Source organism: Mustela nigripes, chromosome 2 (assembly GCF_022355385.1).
Source record: "Mustela nigripes isolate SB6536 chromosome 2, MUSNIG.SB6536, whole genome shotgun sequence".
In the NCBI taxonomy this organism is placed as follows: Eukaryota; Metazoa; Chordata; class Mammalia; order Carnivora; family Mustelidae; genus Mustela; species Mustela nigripes.
This window is the reverse complement of record NC_081558.1, coordinates 45,121,616-45,145,169: the sequence shown is the minus strand read 5'-3', so window position 1 is coordinate 45,145,169 and position 23,554 is coordinate 45,121,616. Positions and strand designations below refer to the sequence as shown.

Genomic DNA, 23,554 nt, shown 5'->3' with positions numbered 1-23,554 from the left:
GCAGCACAAGTCTTCCTGGGAAGAGGGACAAGAAAGAAGGATAAAAGGAACAAAGATCGGGCAAAGTGCACCTACTTCCCAACTGTGCCAAGGCCAGTCTTCCCACTGTCTTCTCCTCCCTGGGCTGATGCCCCCACCTGGCCGCACAGACCCAGCACACACACAACCTCCCTCCACACTGCTTCTTCTGCACAATGTCAATTCACTTTGCTTGCCAAGAGCAAAAGAGAACATTAATCAGTCCCAGGAAATTTTTAACAAGATTATTCCTTTTATCAAATGCCTGTGATAGAAGCTTAATTTTCATTACTTATATTTGGTCACTTTTTTTTTTAAGTCTACGTTATTCCCCAAGGGCACAAAACTCATTGGCTCTGAATTATTGATATTTCTGAGTGTCTCCCGAACATTACTGCACAGAGAGCTTCAGAGATTTTTTCCATGCTGCCCAAGGACGTCAAACCAACACAGCAGAAACCAAGATGAGAACCCTGGCTAAGACGCTGGTTCTGCTTTCTGCATGTTTGAATCGTGAAGTTCAGGTCAGTGTTGACCATAGACAGTTTAGAACTTACAGAGCAAAAGCGACAGATCAGGAAATCTGGGTTTCAGCCGTGACTCTGTCAATGTCTAGTTCTCTGACTCAAACGTTTGATGGCAGAAGATAACACCTCACCAGCCAAGGGATCGGGGCTGGCTTCATGCGCTGTGCTGAGAGGGATTCTCAGGCTACATGTAGGTCTTAGGATTGCCAATCTCTTGTCACCCTGGCAGGGTACAGAGTGGTGATGAGCGAGCCTGGGTTTGCCACCCCTGACTAGTGACCTGTGCCTAACCTCGCTGGGTCCCAGTTCCCAGTTCCTTCACTTCAAAATGTGCAAGCTGCACCCCAAGATTATTCTGCACGCCCTCAGCCCACCACAGAAGTGCTGAGAGTGAAACTGTGATCCATAATGAGAATTTATTTTAAGCTTGTTTTTAATTTATTATTCACTCTCCACTTTAGAGCTTTCCTCCCATTATTATTTCCCAAATAACAGCTTCCTAGTTCAGAACTAGCTTCATTATAATTCCCCCCCAGGTATACCTCACTGCCATTATCTATGGCAAATCCCATTTCATTTACTGCCACCCTTTTCATAAGATGAGCTGATTAATATCACCACTCACCTTACAAATCCATCGTTTCTGGAATTTACTCCCCTGCTCAGTTTAGGATCATTAGTGAATTTAATCAATGCAGACTTTCCATTTTCATCAAGATGATTAATAAACATACTAGGAAGTCCGGGCTCCTCTGGGACATGTTGCAGGGCTCTTCTTTACCCCCTTGAGGATGCAACCATAATTCCGCTCAGCTTGCAGTCTATCAGGCAATTTTGTCGCTCCATTCATTTCCTTCAGACACCTTCCTCCTCTCCCACCTTGTATATATGGCGCCCTGGAGCCCTCCCCTTCCATTTCCACTCTGCAGCCCCACTCAAATACCACCTCGTTCTCCAGAATTATTAAGTCCATCTCCTTTCATATAAGCAAATGGAGACCCAGAGATCTTAAATAAATCAGTAGTTCTCAAACAGCCCAGAAGTGGCTATTAATAGCTAATTTTCTCGAATAGGTGACATAGTCATCCATTGGCAAAATGGAATAGATTTGCTTCACTCATGAACCCATGATAGCCCAAGGTTATTCAATAGTGAGACCCAGGAAGGCTAAGTTTTGACAGTGAGAGAATCCGGCAGGCAAGTGTCTGGAACCTTGGCCCTACATGGGCCCTCCTGTGCTAGGATTTCCAACACATAAAACATGTTTGTTTTCAAATGGAAATAGCAGTTGGTTTTGTTTTATCAACACTGGTTATCAACTGCCCTTCCTCGACTGGCCTCTGCGTCTTATCTTAAGAGCTAACTTCCTAATTTTCACTCCTCTTTCTCCTTTTCAAATCTTTCTTAACTTCCGGATTCTTCTGTTCCCCTATTATCTCTGCTGTCTCCTGTTTACCTAAACCTCTGCTCTCCTGACCCTGGTCCTATGAAGCCTTCCATTTGCTTCAGTCCCTCATCTCTCTCCTTCTCCCCACTCCATGAACCTCGCACACCATGCATGAGAAAAGCAGTTATGAAAACCAAATGCCCTACAGCTATACCCTTCCCTTTGGAAAAGAGAGTATTGGTTATGTGAGCCTACCCTGCACGCCTTTCCTGCCTTGTCACTGGTCAGGCTCAGTCTTTCAGAGACCTTATCAGAGATGGGTCTTAACCGCAATCACAGGCATGGCCCTCCCAACCAGCGATTGGGTTTGCCCCGACTTCACTGAAGGCCCTATCTGAAGGCCACCAGCTAGGTCACAGGTACAAAAATAAAAACAAAACCAGAAGCAAAAACAACAACCCCCCCCCCCCAAAAAAAAAAAACACCTTTTAATTTAAAGATTTCTTTAGGCTTGAGATATGTAGCATTTGTACCTCTAGGAGTAGAGAAAAATGTTCCCGCCATCCTCTGCTGCCTTCGTAGGCATCTCTTTCCACAAGACACTTTAGAGGAAATCCGGGCCTTAGCTCTCCCGTCACAGTTTGGGGCAGCGGTGGGAGGACTGGTTCTTAGAGCTACGGGACCCAGCCTAGAGCCTGTAAGGACTTAAGGAAAGTAGGGGGAAGAAGAATATCAGGGATGTGTTTAAACATTTGGGTTGAGATGAAAGTAAGGTCCCCACAGGCAACTCTTGTGGACTTTGAGAGGCTATGAATTTGTGAGGAAACACATGCATTGGCCCGGGTCACCCGGACTCAGAAGCCAAGGGCAGCAGGTCCTGCAGCCTCACCCTGGACACCTCCTACGCTCTCTCCTCCTTTATTTTCTGCTTTGTCACCACATACTTTCTTTTTAAATTGTCTCACTGTGGTAGAACAGAGAGAAAACGAGCAAATGAAAACAGGAAGGGCAAACGTGGCAGAGGTCCCAAATTCAGTTTCCCTAGGTCTTCAAAAAGAATTCCGCAAGTGAAAAGGCTTTCATGAGGAAGGAGATGAACGCTGACAAAACTGGTCTAAAAAAATAAAAAGAGGTGACCTGATAACCTGAAAAGCCCACTTGGGCTTGCCTGAGGCTGAGGGAACTTGTGGGGATTCTGGGTTTTCTTTGCAAATGGGGGATTTCAGGTTGGTGAACATGGTAGTCAGGTCAGTCAACTGTGTCCTCAGATCCAGGTTCTTGTGGTTTCAAAGGCTGGTTAGTGCCTGGCAGGCCCACTGTTTGCTCTCAGCAGCGGGGGCGGGAGGGGGTAGAGGGGTGGGGGTTTGGCAGGGTGGGGGTGGGGGTGGGGACCATCTCACCCTTATGTGGTCCTCGTAGCCTGACGGAGGGAAGTGGACTAGCAGACTAACTAGAGGGAAGATGCCAGACTCAGTTTCCAACTGTCAGGAACAGGGTATTCTACTGTGTTTTCTGGCATGGCCACCTCTAGTGGTGCCCACGCCGGCCTTCCACACATGATTTCTACCCCACGAAGGGCCTTGCAGGTGGGACAACAGCTCAGAGGAAGCAAGGACTATTGTTGAACCAGGCACCGTGCTAGGCATATTCATCTATGCGATCTTGTGTATCTTCACAAACAAAAAATTTCCTTAATTACGTAGATTTATAGATTATGTGAAAAAAAGTTGCAGAGAAGTTAAGGAAATGCCTGAAGTGACAAAGCAAGAAAGTGGTAAACCTGGGTCTGGAACCAAGCCATAGGACTGGTTCCTCACCCTGTTCTTTCCATCATGCTTTCACATCCCAGAGGTCATGGTGCCAGCCAGGGAAATAGAGGCAGGAAGATGGGCAGTGGGAGCCAGGGTTTGTGAAAGGGTGACATTCTGCCAGCTTATGATAAGTTGTCAGTAATCTCATTTTAACACAGACCCTTGAGGATTCAGACCCTCCATGCCTTGTGTTCCTGTTTCCCTAGTATCTTGATGATTTGGTGCATTCCTTTCCCCTCCAGGTCTGAGTTCATTACTCTGCATTCTCAGGATTCTGACAGCCCTTGAATTTTGGTCTTGCTTTGATGACTTAGGGAAACCCTCTTGATTCTTCCGTTCTGACACAATGTGTTTAACTGCAATTATAATAACAAATATTTATTTAGCACCTATTATGTACTAACACTGGCCTGACAAATTTACCCACTCACTCAGTCCTTATCCCCATTTTACCAAATAGACAATGGTAACTGGAGAGGTCACCTGTTCAAGGTCACCTCCGTGGTGAATAACAACCAAGCCAACATCTCTTTACTCCCTTGTTTCTTTCTTTCTTTTTAAAATTTAATTTGTGTGTGTGTCCAAAAGTCACTGTTTATGCACCACACCCAGTGCTCCATGCAACACGTGCCCTCCATAATACCCACCACCAGGCTTGCCCAACACCCCTCCCCCCTCCCCTCCAAAACCCTCAGTTTGTTTTTCAGGGTCCACAGTCTCTCATGGTTTGTCTCCCCCTCCGATTTCCCCCAACTCACTTCTCCTCTCCTTCTCCCAGTGTCCTCCGTGCTATTCCTTACGCTCCACAAGTAAGCGAAACCATATGATAACTGACTGTCTCTGCTTGACTTATGTCCCTGCCTTGTTTCTTATTTTTATGCAATGACCACAGCCTTTCAAGGGTGCTTGCTAGCAGGCTAATGGAAGGCCCAGGAGACTCTTAGGGAACAAAGTGCTGGGTTGCCTGGGAGTGCTATGTAGGAAATCCTGCAGAGGCCAACAAAAAAACAAGTTCTCTTGTCTACTTCCTCACGTCTAGCCCTGCGAGGCCTAATGAGCAGTCCTGCAGCCATGTCTCCAGTGAATCCTGAACACACTGGTGCACGTGCGTGTACAGTCTTCGTTTCCTCTCCATATTTCAGTCTACTTGAGCCCCATTTCCAGATAGGAGCACAGGGCACGTTCTGTCTATCTTGCTCTGGACCCTGGGCCACCCTACATTTTGTCCACTGAGGCTGCATTCACTGCCCTCTTTTTTCTCCCTAAACCAGGTAAAACCCACAGCCCACTTGAGAGCTGCCTCAAAAAGCTCATCCACATAAAAGGGTTACTTCTGACTTGTGCTTGCGATGGGAGCCTCTGACCTGGTTTGGGGTGCTGCTCACCGAAGATGCCACAGCCTCCCCTTGCAACGAGAGGCAAACTATGGGCAGCTTTATGGGCAGAGGCAGGCATAGCCTCTCCGTGACCTGGCACCTGCTGGTGCTGCCTGCCTTGTACCAGCACCTGCTGGTTCTATGAACACAGACCAGGGCTGCTTCATTGGAAGAGTCCCATCTATTTGCTAATTAGCTCTTTTCCCTTGAAACCTATTTTTAAGTCTGAAGTCAGATTCAAAATCAATATGGAAGCACTGAGAGCCACACTTGTGTGGAAAATTTAAGGTGGAGCAGCTTCCACACTGAATTGACCCTCCTCGGAGTTATTAGCCTGAACGCATAGATGACAGACTTCTGCACCAAGAGGGGCCACAGCATCAGGAGGGAAGTGATCTGACGAAGATCCAGAAATAGCCAGATGCAGGTGAAGGGGTTAAGTTGGTTGGGTGCCTAGGTTTATCTTCTCTCCCTGGCTGCCACCATCACATTCCCTCCCCCTTTCCATGCAACATCCTACCCCCACCCCTCACACTGCCAAGTCACAGAACAGAATTTTCAGCAGCTGGCTTGTTCTCAAGGTAAAATGGTGAGATGTCAAAAATGATAATGGAGGTCATCAGAAACCAGACAGCTGAGTTCCCAAATGCTGTAGGTTGACAATGTCAGAAGAGCATCCAGGAATGAGGTGGAGGGTCTGGAGGGCTTCTCTCCTTAGAAGGACCGATGGTGTGACTTCCTCTTTCTAAAACATCTCTGCATAACTAAATAGCAGGGCCTGTCAATTTCTTGAAAAGAAACATCTGTGGCTTCCGTTTTAGGGTAGGAAAGCCATTCTCCTTGAGTCAGAGAAAAGATTCAAGTTATCTGGAAATCCTTTTTCTTGAGAAAATATCTAAGGCCAGAGACCCCAAAATTCAAATTAATGATATATTCAGGGATCTCCCAACTTTTCAGTAGTGAAATTTTTACCACTTTGACCCAAAGGACATATGTACTACCCCCTTGGGACCTGTTCCCATTTTTTCTACCTTCAGTAAAATCAGAGTCGATGCTAACTTTAATTCACTCATTTATGTAACAGACTCGAGACTTTCACATTAAAAAATTAAACAGTAGATAATCCACAAGTAATTTCCTTTCGGCAGTGAGTATGTGAAAACTTTTCCTTGTACTAATTTTACCTGCCTGCTTATGTTTCCTTCACAATAACACTGACCTTGGCTCTATTCTCTGGGGGTGAGCTCTGTTCTCACTTGGTGGTAGGGGAATCTTTCTAAAGAGCATCAGGAACACTGCAGAAGCCAGGCCAGGAGAAACGACTCATTTGCCAACTCCCTCCAGGCAGCGACCATGACTTTGCTTCCCACATAGCAACTTACATGCATCAATAACTTTTTTTGATTGAATGAAATAAAATCAGTTGTCTCTGTATTTTTGCTAATTCAGTGAAAAACTTTTATCAAAGTGAGAGCCAAAGTGACTAGGTGGAGTGGTTTAACTGAAAAGATTTTTGTAATCATGGTCAGAAGTGAATGGTACGATTATCAGCGCTTGATGCATCTGACTATGAGGTATTTCACAATTTGAGACACAAATCGGACCAAGTGTGTGGCCCTGATAATATTTACAACACAGCTCTTTCTTTCTGTGGGACTCAAACTTTACCTGTTAAGTTTACTTACAAACCAGATAAGTTTTTTCTGCTGACATAACCCTTGCTAAATTTATTTTCCATATGTGGAAATGAAGTCTGGAGTTTCTGAATGAACTTATTAACGTTCTTGAATAATGGTTAAGAGCATGGAATGGTGGGTTTCAGAAATGGGGAAATGAAGCAGGAAAATCCCTTATTCAGGACATCAGACTGAGAAATAAAGCTAGATGGCACTTGACGGTATTAGTTCATTCCAGGTGTTCTTTCCATCAGCTATGAGCCAGCACAATAAAAACGAGGCTTCACGGGATGCTCGGTTACAACCCAGAAACTGAGTATTACTCCTAAAACCTTTCAGTATCTGTGGCACTTGGGAAAATAAAAGTTTTGCCTCCTTGAGTATCTGGTTTTTATCATTTCACAAAGTATGATTAATGCCTCTTTGTAAAATAATAGATATAAATGCCTAAAACTTGGGGCGCCTGGGTGGCTCAGTCAGTTAAGCATCTGATTCTCTCTTTCAGCTCAGGTCATGACCTCTGGGTTCTGAGATCGAGCCCCACATCAGGCTCTATGCTGGGTGTAGAGTCCACTGGCAATTCTCTCTCTCCCTCTCCCCCTCCTCCTCTGCTACCACACATGCTCTTTCTCTCTAAAAAAACAAACCTCAACCTTAAAAAAGATACTGTGGTTGTAGGTTTTTAATAAAGGGATTCGGTCCCAACGGCAGCCTGAGAACATCAGGGGGACCGCCGGTTTACAATGCAGCCAGCCTCCTCCTGAGGAAGCGCAGTGCATCAACTTTGCTATGTCCAATAGTGGGGACCCAACAGTGAAACAACGCTTCCCTGGTACCCACCTAGGAAGATGAATCTCAGGGGCATGTTCAGTGATAGAGAAATGCTTAGGATGTCTTAAGTGGAGCTCTTGCCTGGGCTGTGTGTCCTCAGTTTCGTGATGACGGGCAGTGGAATGGATCCCTCCATCACGGTTAAGAGCATCACCACTCAGCTCCCCCTGCGAGCTGTGTCCTCAGTGGACAGTCAGCCCTTCTCTGCTCCAGTTTCTCCATCTGCCAAGTGAGCATGGTGCCTATCTCGACATGCTCTTGTGAGAATTATGCTAAAATGCATGATAAGCACCTTGCATAGTGTCTGGTACCCATGAACACTCAGTAAAAAAAATAAGTACAGAAAATAAGCTGTTAGTTATGTCCAGTTATTGTTTCTATTTTTAATACTTTATGACAATTTACAAAACTTTAGCCATACAAACAACTACCTTTCTAAGATCAATTTTGTTAAAGGTAAGTACATAGGAAATGACAGTGGCCTGGATGGAGTCGGTGGTATTAGAAAAGGTGCTGACTTGGCACAAATCTTAAAGATTGTGTATTTCAACTTGCTTGATTTTATAGATGAGGGAACAGAGGCTCAGAATGGTGACCTCCACTGCAAGCAGAGAAGAGACTCCAGATTTCTACACTAGGCAAGGATGCACCCATGAGACCAAGGCAGGCCTCTCTTTTATGAGCGCGTATGATGTGATGATGTTAACTGAGTCAGTGGAGAAAGGCAGGGCTGGAGAGAATAGGAAGAATCAGAGACTTCCAAGGATCCCAATATGGAGACTATCATGAGGAAGTCAGTGAGAGAAGGCGTTCTGATCTGAAGGCGAGCAGATGTTCAGTTTTCAACATTGTCCACTTGGAGAAATATCTAAGTGGGTTTCACCTATGGGAAATTTCCTATCTAGAAGTGGAACCTTGGTGTTAGGGCTGGGCCAGGTCTAAGGACCTGGGAGAAGAACACACGGAATTAAAAGATGCAGCTGTGTTCAACACACTTCCCAGTGGAAGAGACCCAAGGGTCCCGAGCTGAGCTGAGAGGGTCCGTTGAAATTAAAAAGAGAAGGCAGAAATGCCACTGAGGAAGGGGAATATTGGGTTAAAGAGCCAAGGACTTGGTATCAAGGTGGGCGCAGCCATCATGTCTGAAATTAGGAAGGAGACCAGGTAAAATAGTTTGAAAAAGAAACCACATGTCCTTTGAATTTGACTATCAACAAATAAAAAAGCAGTTTCTGGGGTGGGAAATGAAGCAGCCTGAATCCCTTATTCAAGAAATTAGGCTAGGAAATAAAATAGGAAGATATTTGATGAGAGTTGGGAGAGATGGCAGAGCAAAGTAATGGCTTATTCAAGATAAAGGACTCTATGAATATTTGAAAGCAGAAGGGAAGAGATGAAGGAGGAGAGATTAAAGCTTTGGGGAAGTAGAAGATAAACCCCGAGGAAGAGTTCTCAGGAGGCAAAACAGCAAGAGATCAAGGCAAAGTTGGGCTCACTGGCATTAAATCCTCCAGACATCTCTCCCTCTTGATATGTTGAATGTTTTGAGTTTGAAGTTATGTCGGAGCTTTGGGAAGACTTAGGGTATTTATAAGGACTTGAAAGTTCCACTTACTCGATTTCATTTTATAAATGAAACAATTAATGGCAAACTGAAGTTTGGGGTCCATTTCCTCTGGTGTGGTGTGGCTTGAACTTCCCCCACGCACTTAGCACAGCTGGCATTAAGTCATTACCTGTGTTATTATTTGCTTAGAGTCTTTCCTTTTTGATGGATCTAAATAGCACACAGGGAAAGCCCACATGTGTGCTTTAATCCAGCTCCCAGCAACCTCTGCAGGGTCAAACATAGTGTGGGAGTCTGATAAATATTTGTGAAACGGGTGAATAAAGGAATGAATTAGTGAGTGGCCTCTCCCACAGAAAGCAAACTTGCATCCCGGGAGATAATGCAGGATTTGCCTTATTCTCTGGAAGTGAATCAGGCAGTTTAACAAGTGCATTGCCTCCTTAACAACCATGTGGTTAAGGACCTGGGGCTTTTCCTGAAAGCCTTTCCAGTATCTTAAAAAATCATCACATACCCCAAAGAGATCATGAAAACTAGAGAAGAATCTGTCCTTGAATGCAGATAAGAAGCAAATTTAACTGGAGAGTGAGATGGTATGCAACATATTTATACTTTCTCAATGGCAATTTGCTTCTACTTTCCTGTCCGTGAAGTGGGAAAATAATCGTTAAGAGGTGCTGAACATAATTAAGATTGCAAAGTACTTTTAGCAGAGTCTGATGCATTAGGGTTAACTCTGAGTTAACCATCATTTACTTTCTCTAAAAGTTAAGTTTCCAACCTTGTATATATTTTTATTATAATACAATTAGATTACTAAGAGGGCTTACCTTTTATAGCTTTTCCATCTAAAAACCTTACTACTCATCCAAAGCTGATAAGGTCCAAGATTCAGGAGGCATTACTACAACAAGTGCAGTCTATAAATCCCTATGGACTGCCTAAATCATGATTTAATATTAAAAGAGGCTTCATTTCACCCTCACAAAAAAATCCCAGGCTCAGGAAGGCTAAGCTACTTGCCCAGCCTCACCCAGCATCGGCAACTCAAATCCAAGCTTTCTGATGGCTGCCTCAAGTAATTTTGCATATCCGTAGCTGATTGTAGCTCTGATTTCTTTCTTCTTCCATCAGGAAATGATGATCAGAAGCCCTCCACAGAATGGTTTCTCATCGTGCTTGTGGCAACCATCTGCTTCATCCTGTTAATTTTCACCCTTATCTGTAAAATGTAGGTATTTTTTTATTTCAATGTGTCCAATGAAGTCTGAGTATTGAATTTTTACACTTTCGCCATGCATCCGCTAGGGTGCTTGTTAGCAGTTGGAATTACAGCGCTTTGCTGTCTTTTGGACAGCCTTTCCAAGATGAGCAGGGACCAAATTAAAAAGTGAGAAACATCTTTAGATGATTTATGGAAACCAGACAGAGCATAGCAGGGCCCCACAGCCATTACACACCCTTCTTGAATTTGATGACAGTGTATTCATTTCTGTGAAGCTTTTTACTTTCATGTTCTTTTGATTCCTTTACTGCCTTCTCAGTATTTGGTTTTCTTAGGTAAGCCACTAGCAGACTCCTTTTATAGCTTGGATAAAGGAAGGCAGCCCCCTGGAGACTGAAGTCACCCCTGTGCCCACGAAATGATCTCCAGTTAGGAGGTGTCGACTCCTACCTTCACCCTTTGTTCACCTGGTCCCTGAGTGGCTTACTGTCCTTTGGTCAAATACAGATTGTAGAAAGGTCATGCAGATCTAGTGACCAATCCACGAGCCTGCAAGTGCCCCATAAGAACTCCTCACCCACTTTGGCTCTAAGTAAGGCAAAGAGCCATTTAGGAGGCTTAAGGACATGTTCTGTCTCAGTCCTTTCATAATTTAGAAAGTTACTTAGGTTTGAAAGAGCTTCATTATTATAAATGTTATATTCTGTGGGTTGGAGGGTGGCAGTTCAAAGCAGAGGAACACCAAAGACAACTCTATGAGCCAGCACAGTTGAGTGAGGGGCTAGAGCCAGCATCACAGTGAGTGTTTGGGCACCAAGGGCTTACAAATCACCCATGTTTAGAAATTAGGCCTGAAAACATGCGCCAGCGTGAAGTGGTTATTATCATGTCTTTCTTGGATGATTCAGAAGCCACATCATAGCCCAACTAATATTATAATATAGATAAATATAATATTTGTAACTCTTCGTCAATAAAGTTTTTAAATTTATAGAACAGCAGGTCCTGGGATTCAGTAGGTCAATTTGTAGAGCAGATACTGAACACAAGAAAGGCTGCTTTGCTCACCTAATTTTCTGCTTTGCTCTGTTTTCAGAGGTCACCTATGGGCCAGGCTGTTTCCGCCGGTTCCAGCACCGAAAAATAGTCTTAAAGATTTCCTTGTAATCGTCAGCCCTGAGGTAATGTTGAAGGCTCTCATGATGGGTCCTATCTGCTCAGGGTTGGGTCTCCAGGGATTAGTCATCAGGTTACTGGTTTTGCATATTCCAGGGCAGAATGTCTATCCAGGGGGGCCAGTGACTTGATGTTGCTCTAGTCATTCTGCTCTTTGGCTCAATAGTATGTTATATATGTTCACTACTATCTTGGAGAATTGGAAAGGTCCTACGCAGCTATAAGTGTCCTCACCAGTCAGACTGGAATTTTTTCTATCAGCCGTCTCTTAACTGAGCTTGGGCAATTCCTTCAACCCCATGAGCCCTGACTTCTTTTTCTGTATAGTCAAGGGCCATAGATGAGATGGTCCAATGTTCTGTTTAGCTCTGATGTTTCTGCACATCGATACCCTAATCAGTAACATTTTTCAGAGGAACTTGTCCTAGTTCCTTAGTAAAAAAACAAACAACAACAATAAACAGAGAAGGCAAATGACTTCCCCAAATATGCATTTCCTGAGGCCCTATTTGCCATTCAGAACACTTAGGCTTAACTGAATGCGCACCTACTCATGGCTGCCCAAGTGTTTTAGCATCATTTTGTTGGGGAAAAAAAAATCATCCTTTTCCCATTGAGTTGTGTTGGCATCTTTGTTGCGGATCAGTTATCTATATATGTATGGGCCTATTTCTGGACTATCTAGTTGCTTTCATTGATCTATTTGTCTATCATTATACCAAAGCAGTCTTGATTACTATAGCTTTAGTGCAAACCTAGAGATCAGGTTAGTGTAAGGCTTCCAAACAGGATTTAAAAAAAAAAAAAAAAAGATTTATTTATTTAAGGGGTTCCTGGGTGGCTCAGTCAGTTAAGTGTCCATCTTTGGTTCATGTCATGATCCCAGAGTCCTGGGATTGAGCCCTGTATTGGGCTCTTTGCTTGTGGAGAGTCTGCTTCTCCTTCTGTCTGCTGCTCTGCCTGGCTTGTGCTCTATCAAATAAATAAATAAAATCTTTAGAAAAAAGATTTATTTGAGAAAGAGAGAGCACACGAGTGGGAGAGGAAAAGGGGGAGCAAGAGAGAGAATCTCAAGCAGACTCCATGCTGTGCGTGTAGCCCTAAGTGTGGCTCAGTCCCATGGTCCTGAGATCAGGACCTGAGCCAAAACCAAGAGTTGGAAGCTCAACTGACTGAGCCACCCAGGCATCCCCAAACATGATTTTTTTCCAAAGTTGTTTTGGTCATTCTAAGTATTTTGTTTTGCATTCTCATATAAATTTTAGAGCAACTTTATTAATTTCTACCCAAAAAGTTGCTGGGATCTTGATTAGGATTGTGTTGTACTGTAGGTTAATGTGGAAAGAAGTGACATCTTAAAAATGAGTCTCCCAATCTGTGAACATGACATAGCATCATACCATACAAACAAAAAATATCAACCATTAGATTTTCTTTAATTTCTGTCAGCAATGTTTAATGATTTTCAGTGTACAGTTATTATACACTTTGTCAAATCTGTCCTTAAATTAAGTGGTTATTTAGATTAGGGGTCAGCAAACTTTCTCTATAAAAAGCCAGATTGTAAATACCTAACAACCAAAGGGATTCCCTCAACTCTTTAATGCTGCCATTGTGGTGTGAAAGTAGCCACAGACAGTATGCAAATGAAGGGGATTGACTCTGGCCAATAAAACTTTATTTACAAAAACAGGCAATAAGCCAGATTCTATCCACAGGCTATAGTTTGCAGATCCCTCATGTAGGCCAAGCTATTTTCTTAACAAATTCAGTTTTCTTTTTTTTTTTTTTAAAGATTTTATTTATTTGACAGAGATCACAAGTAGGCAGAGAGGCAGGCAGAGAGAGAGAGGAGGAAGCAGGCTCCCTGCTGAGCAGAGAGCCCAATGTGGGGCTCAATCCCAGAACCCTGGGATCATGACCTGAGCCAAAGGCAGAGGCTTTAACCCACTGAGCCACCCAGGCGCCCCCAAATTCAGTTTTCTAACGAAGTGCTTCATGAATGGATGAATAAATTGGTGGTTGTAGGGCAGGTAAGGGTCAAACACTGACTGAAATGGATCATTTTAATAAGCTGTGACCTTTAGAGTTTTCGATTTGGGTGTTTGGAATAATTATAGACCATAGTAGTTACAAACCTAGTCAGGCAAAGAATTGAGTCAGACAGAAGAACCACTCTGTCCTTACTTCCATCCTGAGTTTGCCTTTATCAGGGAATAGGGGCTTTGCTTTAGTTAACCCATAGCTTTTCTTGAAGAAGAACGGACCCCAGTGTGAAAGTTTGTTTTGGTTTCATCTGAATTTGTGCTGTCAATCCCTCCTTGCTCCAGCATACTCATCCCTGATAAACTACATCTGGTTTTAGCAGCCCACGGAAGTCATTTGTCTTGTCTCTTAATGGAACATCTTAATGCTGGTATCTAATTTCCCTATAGAACCCCCAAAGATTTTCTTTAATATTCTGAAGCTGGTGAAAGAAACTGGCTTAAGAGCTTATTGTATAAGCTTGTGGTTTGTTGTTAATTAAAATCAAGTCATGTGTACAAAACAACAACTTGGGGTAGACAAGCTGGTTTCAAAATAAGCAAAGGATTAATGTCAGAGCTCAGCACTGCTAGACTCCTCTTAAGACAACTTAACTTTCTTCTCACATTGTTGAGTTTCATGTTAAAAAAAAAAAAAAAAAAGACAAGAGAGACAGAGACCAACAGAGATAGCAAGTAGAACTCAGAAAATGAAGTATTGCCCCATAATGCTGTCACCCTATGGCCTAAATGCTCTACCTAGGAGAATATGCGAGCAAGTTCAGAGCTGACCACAACCTGGGCCCTAGGTAGCAGTGCCCCAGCCTGTAGCTTTGAAGGTAAAGCCCTTCAGACTCACCGGGGCCTCTGCTACAAGGTTGGGGGTGGGGGCGATTAGTGCTATGGGCAGTGATGATTTTGCATCCCACCAGGAAGCCTTTAGTGAGTGGGAAAGGAAGCGTTCTGCTTTCAGTTACAACCTGAGTCTCTGAGCTTGGTGTGGGTACCCAGAGTTCTGGGATTTAGAGGATATCTGCCATCCCTGAATTCTCATTAAGCAAGTTTTTGCTTGTTCAGACCCAAGTCAGAAATTGTTTTGTAACGTTCAAGAGACCGGTACCAGCAGGGAGAGGTGGGAGGGAAGATGGAAGGGCAGAAGTTGACCTTGATCAATTACAAAGAAGGCAGCTTTTTGTTCAAAACAAAAAAAAAATGTATCCGGTGTTTTAGATTTGTTACAAACCAGTTTCTAGCTCTTCCTTATTTCTACAATGGTAACCAGAGAGGGTTCCTTCCAAAATGAAGTATAAACCATTAAATTCTAGTACCTAAGGCAGAGAGCACATCTGCTCGGTTTGTCACTGCATACTCAATGCAAGACAGTGTCTAAGGTACAACAGGTATTATAGGTATTAAAAAATGTGTTAAATGAGGAGTGCCTGGGTAGCTCTGTTGGTTAAGCATCTGCCTTAGGCTCAAGTCATGATCTCGGGGTCCTGGGATTAAGCCTGAGTTGGGCTCCCTGCTCCCTCTCCCTGCCCCCCCACCATGATTGTATGTGTGTGTATGTATGTGTGTGTGTGTGTGTGTGTGTGTGTGTGTGTGAATGCACAATGCACTCTCTCAAATAAATAAAATCTTTTTAAAAATGTGTTGAATGAGTAAACAAAGTAAGAAATATCTCTTGTAGGTTATTTCTGTCACAAAGTTTCTCATTAATAACATTATAATAGCCCAACTTAGACAAATACATATCCAAATTTAAGGGGAAACTACAATAAACTATGAATGTAGAGCTATTCAATGATGCAGCCCAAGAATATATATTTTGAAATATTACATGATGTTACACAGAAAGCAATTTATGAAGCTGACTATCCATTTGCTTCATTTAATTGTAAAGGTAACTTTGTACCTAGAAAACAGGGCTGGAGAGAAAACAATGAGCTGTGTTTGGGAGACAGGGTGGTGGATAGATTTTTGTTTTCTTCTTATTTTCCATATTTTCTTAATGAACATTTACTATTTTTATAAGGAAAATACACTTAAGGAAATAATTGTGAAGAAATTCAAGAGAACAAAGATGGTACTACAAGACATCTAAGGGAAGATGTTTTGTTTTACAGAAAACTGTTTCCAGTGAAACAGAAATTGAAGTCATAAGTTACGTGGAAGAGTCTGGACTTGAGACCCTGGAAGATTCTGTGTTTTGATCGGCACTGTAACATTCTCAAAAATGAACTCACACTCACATGCCTCAGCGATAAGAAGAACAGGAACTGTTGTTTCTTGGCTAAGAAGAGCTCCACATTTACTGAACACTCAGTTTAGCTGCAAGGCAATACACTCAGACGAATCTCTTAAAAGCATAGATTCCTCCTCAAAAACTCCTTGCTTCTCAGGGTGGTTGATCAATCTGACCATTCTGCCATGTCTTTTCTTCCTATGTTGCAGGGTACCAACGTCTCACCTGCCAATCTCTGTGCTTTACGTTTCTTACCTCAAACTTTTGTGCAAGAGACAGTTTTTAAGGCTGATATCAACTGGTGGGACCCGCTTTATAGCTGAGGCTGCCAATGGTAATACTCAACTGAAATATCAGCGAGAAAGCATTCTGCCCAGCCTGGAGTTAATTATGAACTTAGATTCAAGGCTGTCTTTCCTAGAACAAGTGGGAGCCATGGTGCTTCCCCCCACTCCCGAGTGCTAGAATACTTTTTCTTTTAAGTCATGTGTGGGGGGTGGAGGGCTATTTATGATTTAAGAGGCAAACTCAACATGAAGAGCTAATATATCACTCCATACCAAAGCAGAGAATAGGATTTTATTTGGGATTATAGTCTTGAAGGCAGCCTTGATATTCAGGAATATATTGAGAAAGGCATTAGGTAGAATTGGGTTGGGAAAGGGATTGCTCAATCAAGAAAGAACTTTCTGGAGAGATGTTTGCTTGTACATATAGAGCAGCTTGTTGGGTGCTGGTCAAGTAGCTCTGGGTCCATCCTATAAGCATCCCTTCAAACATCCCGATCTAGGCATCCTCTCAACATCTTCCTATAGGAGTCTGCATGTAGACTGGGGGCCTTCATGATGGGCAGCGGGCTACAGATAGAACCAAGTGCATACAAGTGTGTCAAGGGCAGAGAAGAGGTAGGAGGAACAGTTAGTAATTGAGAGGACTCCAACAGTGCTGATGGAACCTGGCCCTGGAGTAGGAAGCTTCGGACAGAGAAAGGAGATCACAGTGTTCCAAACCCCCTGTATGGCAGCATACTCTACATGTTTTTATTGCCTGTTTCCAAGTATTAGGGGCTGAATGTTTATGCCCTTCCCCCTCCAATTCATGTTGAAACTCTACACCCCAAAGGGATGATATTAGGAGGAGGGGGGTGGTGGTCTTTGGGCAGTGATTAGATCATGAGGGTGGAAACTTCAGGAAGGAAATTAGTGTTCTTTTAAAGGGACCCTAGGGAGTTTTCTTTCCTCTGTGTAAAGATAGGAGAAGTTGGCATTCTGCAACCAGTACGAGGGCTTTTCTGAGAACCCTGCCATGCTGACACCTTGAACTGGGAACACCAGACTCAAGAAATAAGAAATAAATCTCTGTTGTTTATAAGTCACCTGGAGTATGGTTCTTTGTCATAGCAGCCTGAGCTAAGATGCCAAGGGTTAGGAACTACACCAGGTACTTCACACACATCATCTCTAATCCTGAGAAGCCCACATCCTTTGGATTGCTGCCCCACTTTACAGGTGCAATCACTGAAAAAAGTGCACAATGAAGGGCTGCATACCGGGCTTGAGTAAGCCCAGTACTATAGAAAAGACTGCTGTGAAAAAGTTGAAGCCTGCTTAGAGATAAGACCAAGATGGCATGCCCATCAGGGTGTTACAATCACTGGCAGAATGATTATCTGACTGATCTAGAATCTCTGTGAATGGCGTTCAAGAACCTGTATTTTTAGTGAACATTCTTAGACATTCTGAAACTTGCCAGTGCAATAATCACCTGGAGGTATCATTAAAACAGGTTGTTGGGCCCCAACCTTGGTTTCAGATTGAGTAGATCTGGGGTGAGGTCTGCGATTCTCCATTTCTATTAAGTTCCCAGGTGATGCTGATGTTTGTTTCCCAGTCACACTTCATGAACAGCAGCCCAGGGTGTTTCTGATGAATACCAAAATTTGAAAACCCACTACTGAAGGAGTAAGTGATGGAAAGGTCCTGCCCCAGACGGTCCTCTTTCAGGGCTGATTGTTTCCTCTCTGAGATCTTTCAAAACCAGAATGTGGAAACCTAAGGTTATGGCCACTGCCTATGCTAGGAGGCTGGAAGAGAAAAAGGAAGCTGCCCCTAATTTTGTGGCATCTTCATTTGTGGGTGTGAATCATAGATGCTTCCCTCAACCCCAGCAGCCAGCCTTCACCTAGGTACTGAACCAGTACCGGTGCCTGGATCTTAGTCTGTGTGTTTCAGGAGGAACACATTGTAGATCAAGGGGTCTCCCCAGTGCATTATGACTTTCCTCTTCCTCACAGCTCAGCTCCTACCCATGTTTCGGAAATCCAAATTCCATGTCTCCTTCTCTGTGAAGCCTTAAAAAACAATTTGGTTGATCCTGCCTCTGGGTTTTCATTCTGGGCTTCGGCCCCTCCCTTGGAGCTATTGCACTGTAGGACATACCATTCACAGTTTGGATGGCCCCCCCAAAGTGTGTGCTTCAGGAGGATGGGGATCATGTGAAATGCATCTTTTTATCTGCAGGGACTAGGACCACTAGACCCTTTAAGCCCTCTTTCAACCTTGGCACAGATCCTTGCCTGTAGTTGGAACTGAGTGGTATTTGGCAGAGATCACCAAGGCCTATAATATCACGGAAAGGAAGACGAGTGTCTAATGAGAACATGATTGGAAATAACCAGGACACACATGTGTGCCCGACCATCTGGCTAGTGTTCCCCAGTCCTTTTTTTGCTGATGATGTGGCTAAGTGGTAATGTATAAATGCAGTCCAGAAGGAGTTGGGCTTTGGATGTGGCATGTTTTAAGCAGTCTGTCCAGTTTTCACTAGCCTTGCCATGACAAATCAGAATGTGAACATTCTCTTACCAATAAATGCCCTCGTCAACAGGTTGATTAGTCCACTGGCACCCACCTCTTTCCATCAGCCACTAGAACAAGAGAGAGGGCAAACTGTCTCTCAAAGAGCCTTCCGTCGAAAGCTCAGAACAAACAGTGCTTCTCGAAGACATCCTTTCCAATAAGGATTTTATTCCAATATTTCCTCGGCAGTTGGAAATCTCTGAGTGCAGCATAGGGAAAGTGCTGGGGAGACTGGAGGGGGAAGTTCAGTGTGCCAACAGCACAGCCATCTGAGCCTTATTGAAATGCCTCAAGGCCTCCAGCTATTTATGCAGGCTGGGCAAGAATTCCACATGGGCAAAGAACATCCTGATTAAAAATCCAAACGTTTTCATGGTGAGACTTGTATGTGTCAGGACCATCTGTTGGTGGAATTAATAAACCTTAGGTGCTAATTTGTTAAAGAAAAAGTAGGTGTCTAGAAGCGAGAACAGAGAACCGAAAACGGTCTTTGGTGGCACGAGGCAAGGTGAAAAACCTGATTAGAACAGGACTTGGTGTTAGCCCAAGGATCTTTGTGACAATGACCGTGTAGCCAGTCCTGCTTCCACACCCTGCAAATCAAGTTCCAGAATACAAACTTTTTCGAAAGCCATTTTTCAAAGAATATTATATTGAACCAGAAGACAATCTTATCTTTTGGCCAGTAGCCCTCTGTTTTAGGTAATACATGTGAATGTAAATTCACTTCAGAACGAGAACCATTTCACACAGAGGACGGTGAGCTGTCCAAGTTCACAAACCGGACAGGAACCCCTTTCTTATTCCCTGCCCCCCTATTCTCATCTTTGTCCCCAAGATCGTCCTTACCATCTCTCAGCTAGGACCATCACAACTCAACTAAAATCCCGGCCTCCAGTATTATCTGTTTTGGAAGGACCTACATAAAAGGCCCATCTGCCTCCATCATCCCCTTCCAAGGCCCTCAGATAAGTCTATCCCTTCAAGCTAAAGCTCCGGTCTACGCTAAGAACCCCCCCGCCCCCGCCCCCGCCCCCGCCCCGGCACACGGGTCCCCAGTGGCTCCCCGGCCACATCCCCAAGGAGCGCCCCTCCGTCAGGAACACCGTGCTCTCTCAACCCTCCCTGCTTCAGTGTAAGCTGTCTCCTGTGCACAAGGCCTTCTCAGTCTTACTCGTCATCGGTTGACAGTTAACTTCTACATCTCACTCCTCTGCCACCAGGAAAGCTGTGTCCCCCAGGTAACTTCCGTTGGATCCTATTGTATCACTGACTATACTATGTAAAGTTTTGGGGTCTCATTTAAAAATGGCTTTAAAGTGAAGATATGCTGAGGTCAAGAACAATGTCCCGCCTGGGTACTTAGCCGCCGAACTGGAACTGGCTGAATTTAGCTAGACAATGAAAAAGTGAATTTCTTTAAAAAATGTACCAGCACAGAAAATGATGTATATTCAATTTTAGCTTGAAGGAACGGAGCTCTACCGGGTAGACTCATTTATTAAAGCTGGACAGTGACAGCCGGAGAGCACACCATCACCAAAGCTTAAAACATGAAGTAATAAGAACTCACAATTGGGGGGGCTCTCGTTCCCAAAACGGCTCTCTCTACCTCCCCAGCCCGTCACGTAGGCTCCACCCAGCTCCTGCCCAACTTCACGTGGGCTCCACCCAGCTCCAGCCCAACTTCCGGGAGCCGACACTACCTATTGGCTCCCGACAAATGAGTGGCAGGCGGAGCAAAATTAGACCACGTGGCCCACGCGCATTATCTTAAAGTTCTAGTGGACTCTTTTTACCACCAAGGTGTGTTATCCGCTTAGTTTCATTTATTAAAACGAAAAGCAAAGCTCTGTCCCTCTCAGGTGATGAAATGAAAGAAGACATGAACCTGAGAAGGGGCGTGGGGAATTGGTGGGAAAGAAGTCAACAGTAAAGTACTGGGGTCAGAGTTCAAAAGTCAGCAAGTTTCTTCTTAAAGAGCTGGATAGAAAATATTTTCAGCTGTGAGAGCCATCTGTCCTCCGCTGCAACCACTCAGTTCTGCCATTATAGCATAAAAGCAGCCTCAGACAGTATATAAATGAGAGTGGCTGTATTCCAATAAATCTTTATTTACAAAAACTAGGCAATGAGCCAGGTTTGGACTTTGGGCCAATATTTATTTGTACATAGCTTAGTGGATCCAAAATGTTAAATTTGAATGGGCTGTTTCTTTCTTTCTCTTGCTTTCTTTCTTTAAAGCAAAGCAACCAATTTGGGAAATATGTTTAATCAATAAAAATCTTTCTACTATGGGGGGCACCTCAATGCTGCCCTGGGTTGAGCATCCAGCTCTTGGCTCCTCTCAGGTCCTGATCTCAGGGTTGTGAGATCAAGCCTGTTAGGCCCTGCATTCAGCAGAGACTGCTTGAGAGTCTCTCTCCCTCTGCCCCTCCCTGTCACTCTCTCTCTCAATTAAATAAATCTTAAAAAAAGAAAATCATTCTATGGAGGGAGGTCGTGGTGAAAAAAATGTGTTGTGTTTGACTAAACTTATGGTTTTGCAAGAAACAAGGGTCCAGAATTCTGTTCATACGTTTATCTGTTCACACGTTTTACACCATTTGCAAATAAGCGTGTGTTTCTGTCACCTCCAGTGAACCCTGAAGAGGGAAGCATTAATCAGATTTCTGTGGTTTTCCAGTGCCCAGCACAGTGCTCAACACATAGAAAGCAGTCGACATTTTTAATTGTTGACAAACAAAAGAGGAATGACTGGGCCAATGCAACCTCTCAGTTATTTGGTCTCAGATATTTGGTTCTGAAAAGTGATAAATGTTACTCAACCTCGTAATTTTTTTCCAACTATTTCTGTTATAGTTATGTTCTGGGCAACAAGACCATTTTTATAACCCTTCAAAACATTTCTGGAATCCGCCTCAACACTTCAGAATCATGGCCCTTTGGGCATGTGATAACACATCAGCAAGATCCTGGAATTTCGCATTAGAAATGAAATACGTTAGTGAGGATGAATCCTCCCTGCATGAGGTTGCCAGACTTAGCAAATAAAAATAGATGAAGCCCAGTTAAATTTGGATTTCAGATAATTTTTTTGCATGGGATATATACTATAAAATTACTGATTTTTTTTAAAAATCTGAAATCCAAGTTTAACTTTTTATCTGGCATTTTATTTGGCAACTTGGATCTTGCAGGATAGCCCATTTGAAAAATAGCTCTGAGAATGCTTGAGGTCCAGTACAACAAACAAGCAAAAAGCACCATTTGCAGTAAAAAAAATAATAGCCAAGCAGGGCTGCTTTGGAGCAGAGAAATCACCACACCTGAGCTATATGAGGTTTCCCTGCAAGATTCCTATACCTGGGGTCTTGGCTAACTTAAACCCCTGGTCACTTTTTAACAACTCATATACAACTTCCTGGGAAGCTCACCACCTTATTTCTTCTTCTTGCTGTATGGCAACAAATATCATTCTGTCTATGTTCCTACCTACCTACCTAGCTATCTATCTAATATTTTGGACTGGACTTGACTGGAGTCAATCTACCAGCACCTCAATTACTGGTTTCTCTTATCAGCTTTGTGACCTGGGTCATACCACTATACTTCTTGGTGTTGGCTCCCCACGTGTCAAATATGAATAATGAATAGTGACTCCATAGTAGGTTCACTCGCATAGAGATAGACACATACCAGAAGTGTGATCGATGTCAGCTAGTATTCTCATCACATTTTTCCATATTGTGGCAAAGTGCCAGTACTGGTCCCTTGGTCTCACCCCCCACCCCACACACACACCGTGGGACTCCAAGGAAGGTGACTTCACACTGGCCTTGTGGGGTGTTTCCATCTCTCTCATTCTGTGACCCTCATGGGGTCTCTCTGCCACAGCATTGCCCTGTGCTAGAACTGTACCTGGTGCAGGGGGTGGCCACTAGTCCCTTCCTTAATGACCCACTAGAACCCCTTCAGGGACCTGCTCCTCTACATGGCTATGCCCTGAATCTGCTCGTCTTCCACAACTCCTTCACTCCTCCATCTCCCCCTCTGATGTGCTCTGCTTGGACCTCACCATTCTCCTCTCGCCCACTTGGTGTCCTGACTGCTTTCCAGGTGCACTTAAGACACTATCTCCTTATTCCCTCTTGTTCTTTCTTTTAGGTAAGAGTTATTTCTGGAGGTTGAAATGTACTGAATTAGGAGTTCTAAATTCCAATCCTGACTTTCTAATCATCTGTGTTACTTTGTAGCAACAAAGTAGTACAAACTGTTGTAGTACCACCTCCTTACCTCGTTTCCTAAATGAAAAAAGAATAAACTGGTGTCTCCCTCCTCTTAGTGTGAAGAGCACTTTGAAAACTATAAAAACAAATTAAGCTATTACTTTGTTCGTTAAAATCCCAAGACGTATGTATCTCCCCCGTAGAATTTGTGCTGTTTGTAACAAGTGGTGAGAATATGTAGCAAAAGGCCCGGGTACAGCTACTGGCACTCTCACATTAAGATATCCCAGCCTTATAGACTCCAGACCTTCAGATCTCTTATATGGTTGATCTTTTTTTTTTAAAAATACGATCTCTCGGTGTGGTCTTTATTACTAGAGCCCTGCTAATCTACAACTGACCATAACTGTTGGTGATAAAGGACAGAGGATGAGTTTGTTTAAACTGTGAGCTCTCTTGAGAATCGCAATTTACACTTGAGTCGAGGGATTGGAACATTTAAACTGCATGGGTCACAGCATGAAGGGAAAAGGCTTCCTCTTGGACTGGCGTGTTGTAATCACACCCTGCCAGGAGGGCAAGGGCTGAGCAAATCATGCCA

At 43.7% G+C, this 23,554-nt stretch overlaps 1 protein-coding gene across 1 annotated transcript in view; it reads left to right on the top strand.

Annotated features, from left to right (window-relative positions):
- Positions 1–15,947, top strand: part of IL5RA (interleukin 5 receptor subunit alpha) — a 33,523-nt gene extending 17,576 nt beyond the window's left edge. The window contains exons 9-11 of the mRNA XM_059387878.1: positions 10,331–10,427; positions 11,518–11,602; positions 15,748–15,947. Of these exons, the coding sequence (XP_059243861.1) occupies positions 10,331–10,427; positions 11,518–11,602; positions 15,748–15,834 (269 nt within the window). The 3' untranslated portion in view covers positions 15,835–15,947. The remainder of the gene's footprint in view (positions 1–10,330; positions 10,428–11,517; positions 11,603–15,747) is intronic.
- The last annotated feature ends 7,607 nt before the right edge of the window (positions 15,948–23,554 follow it).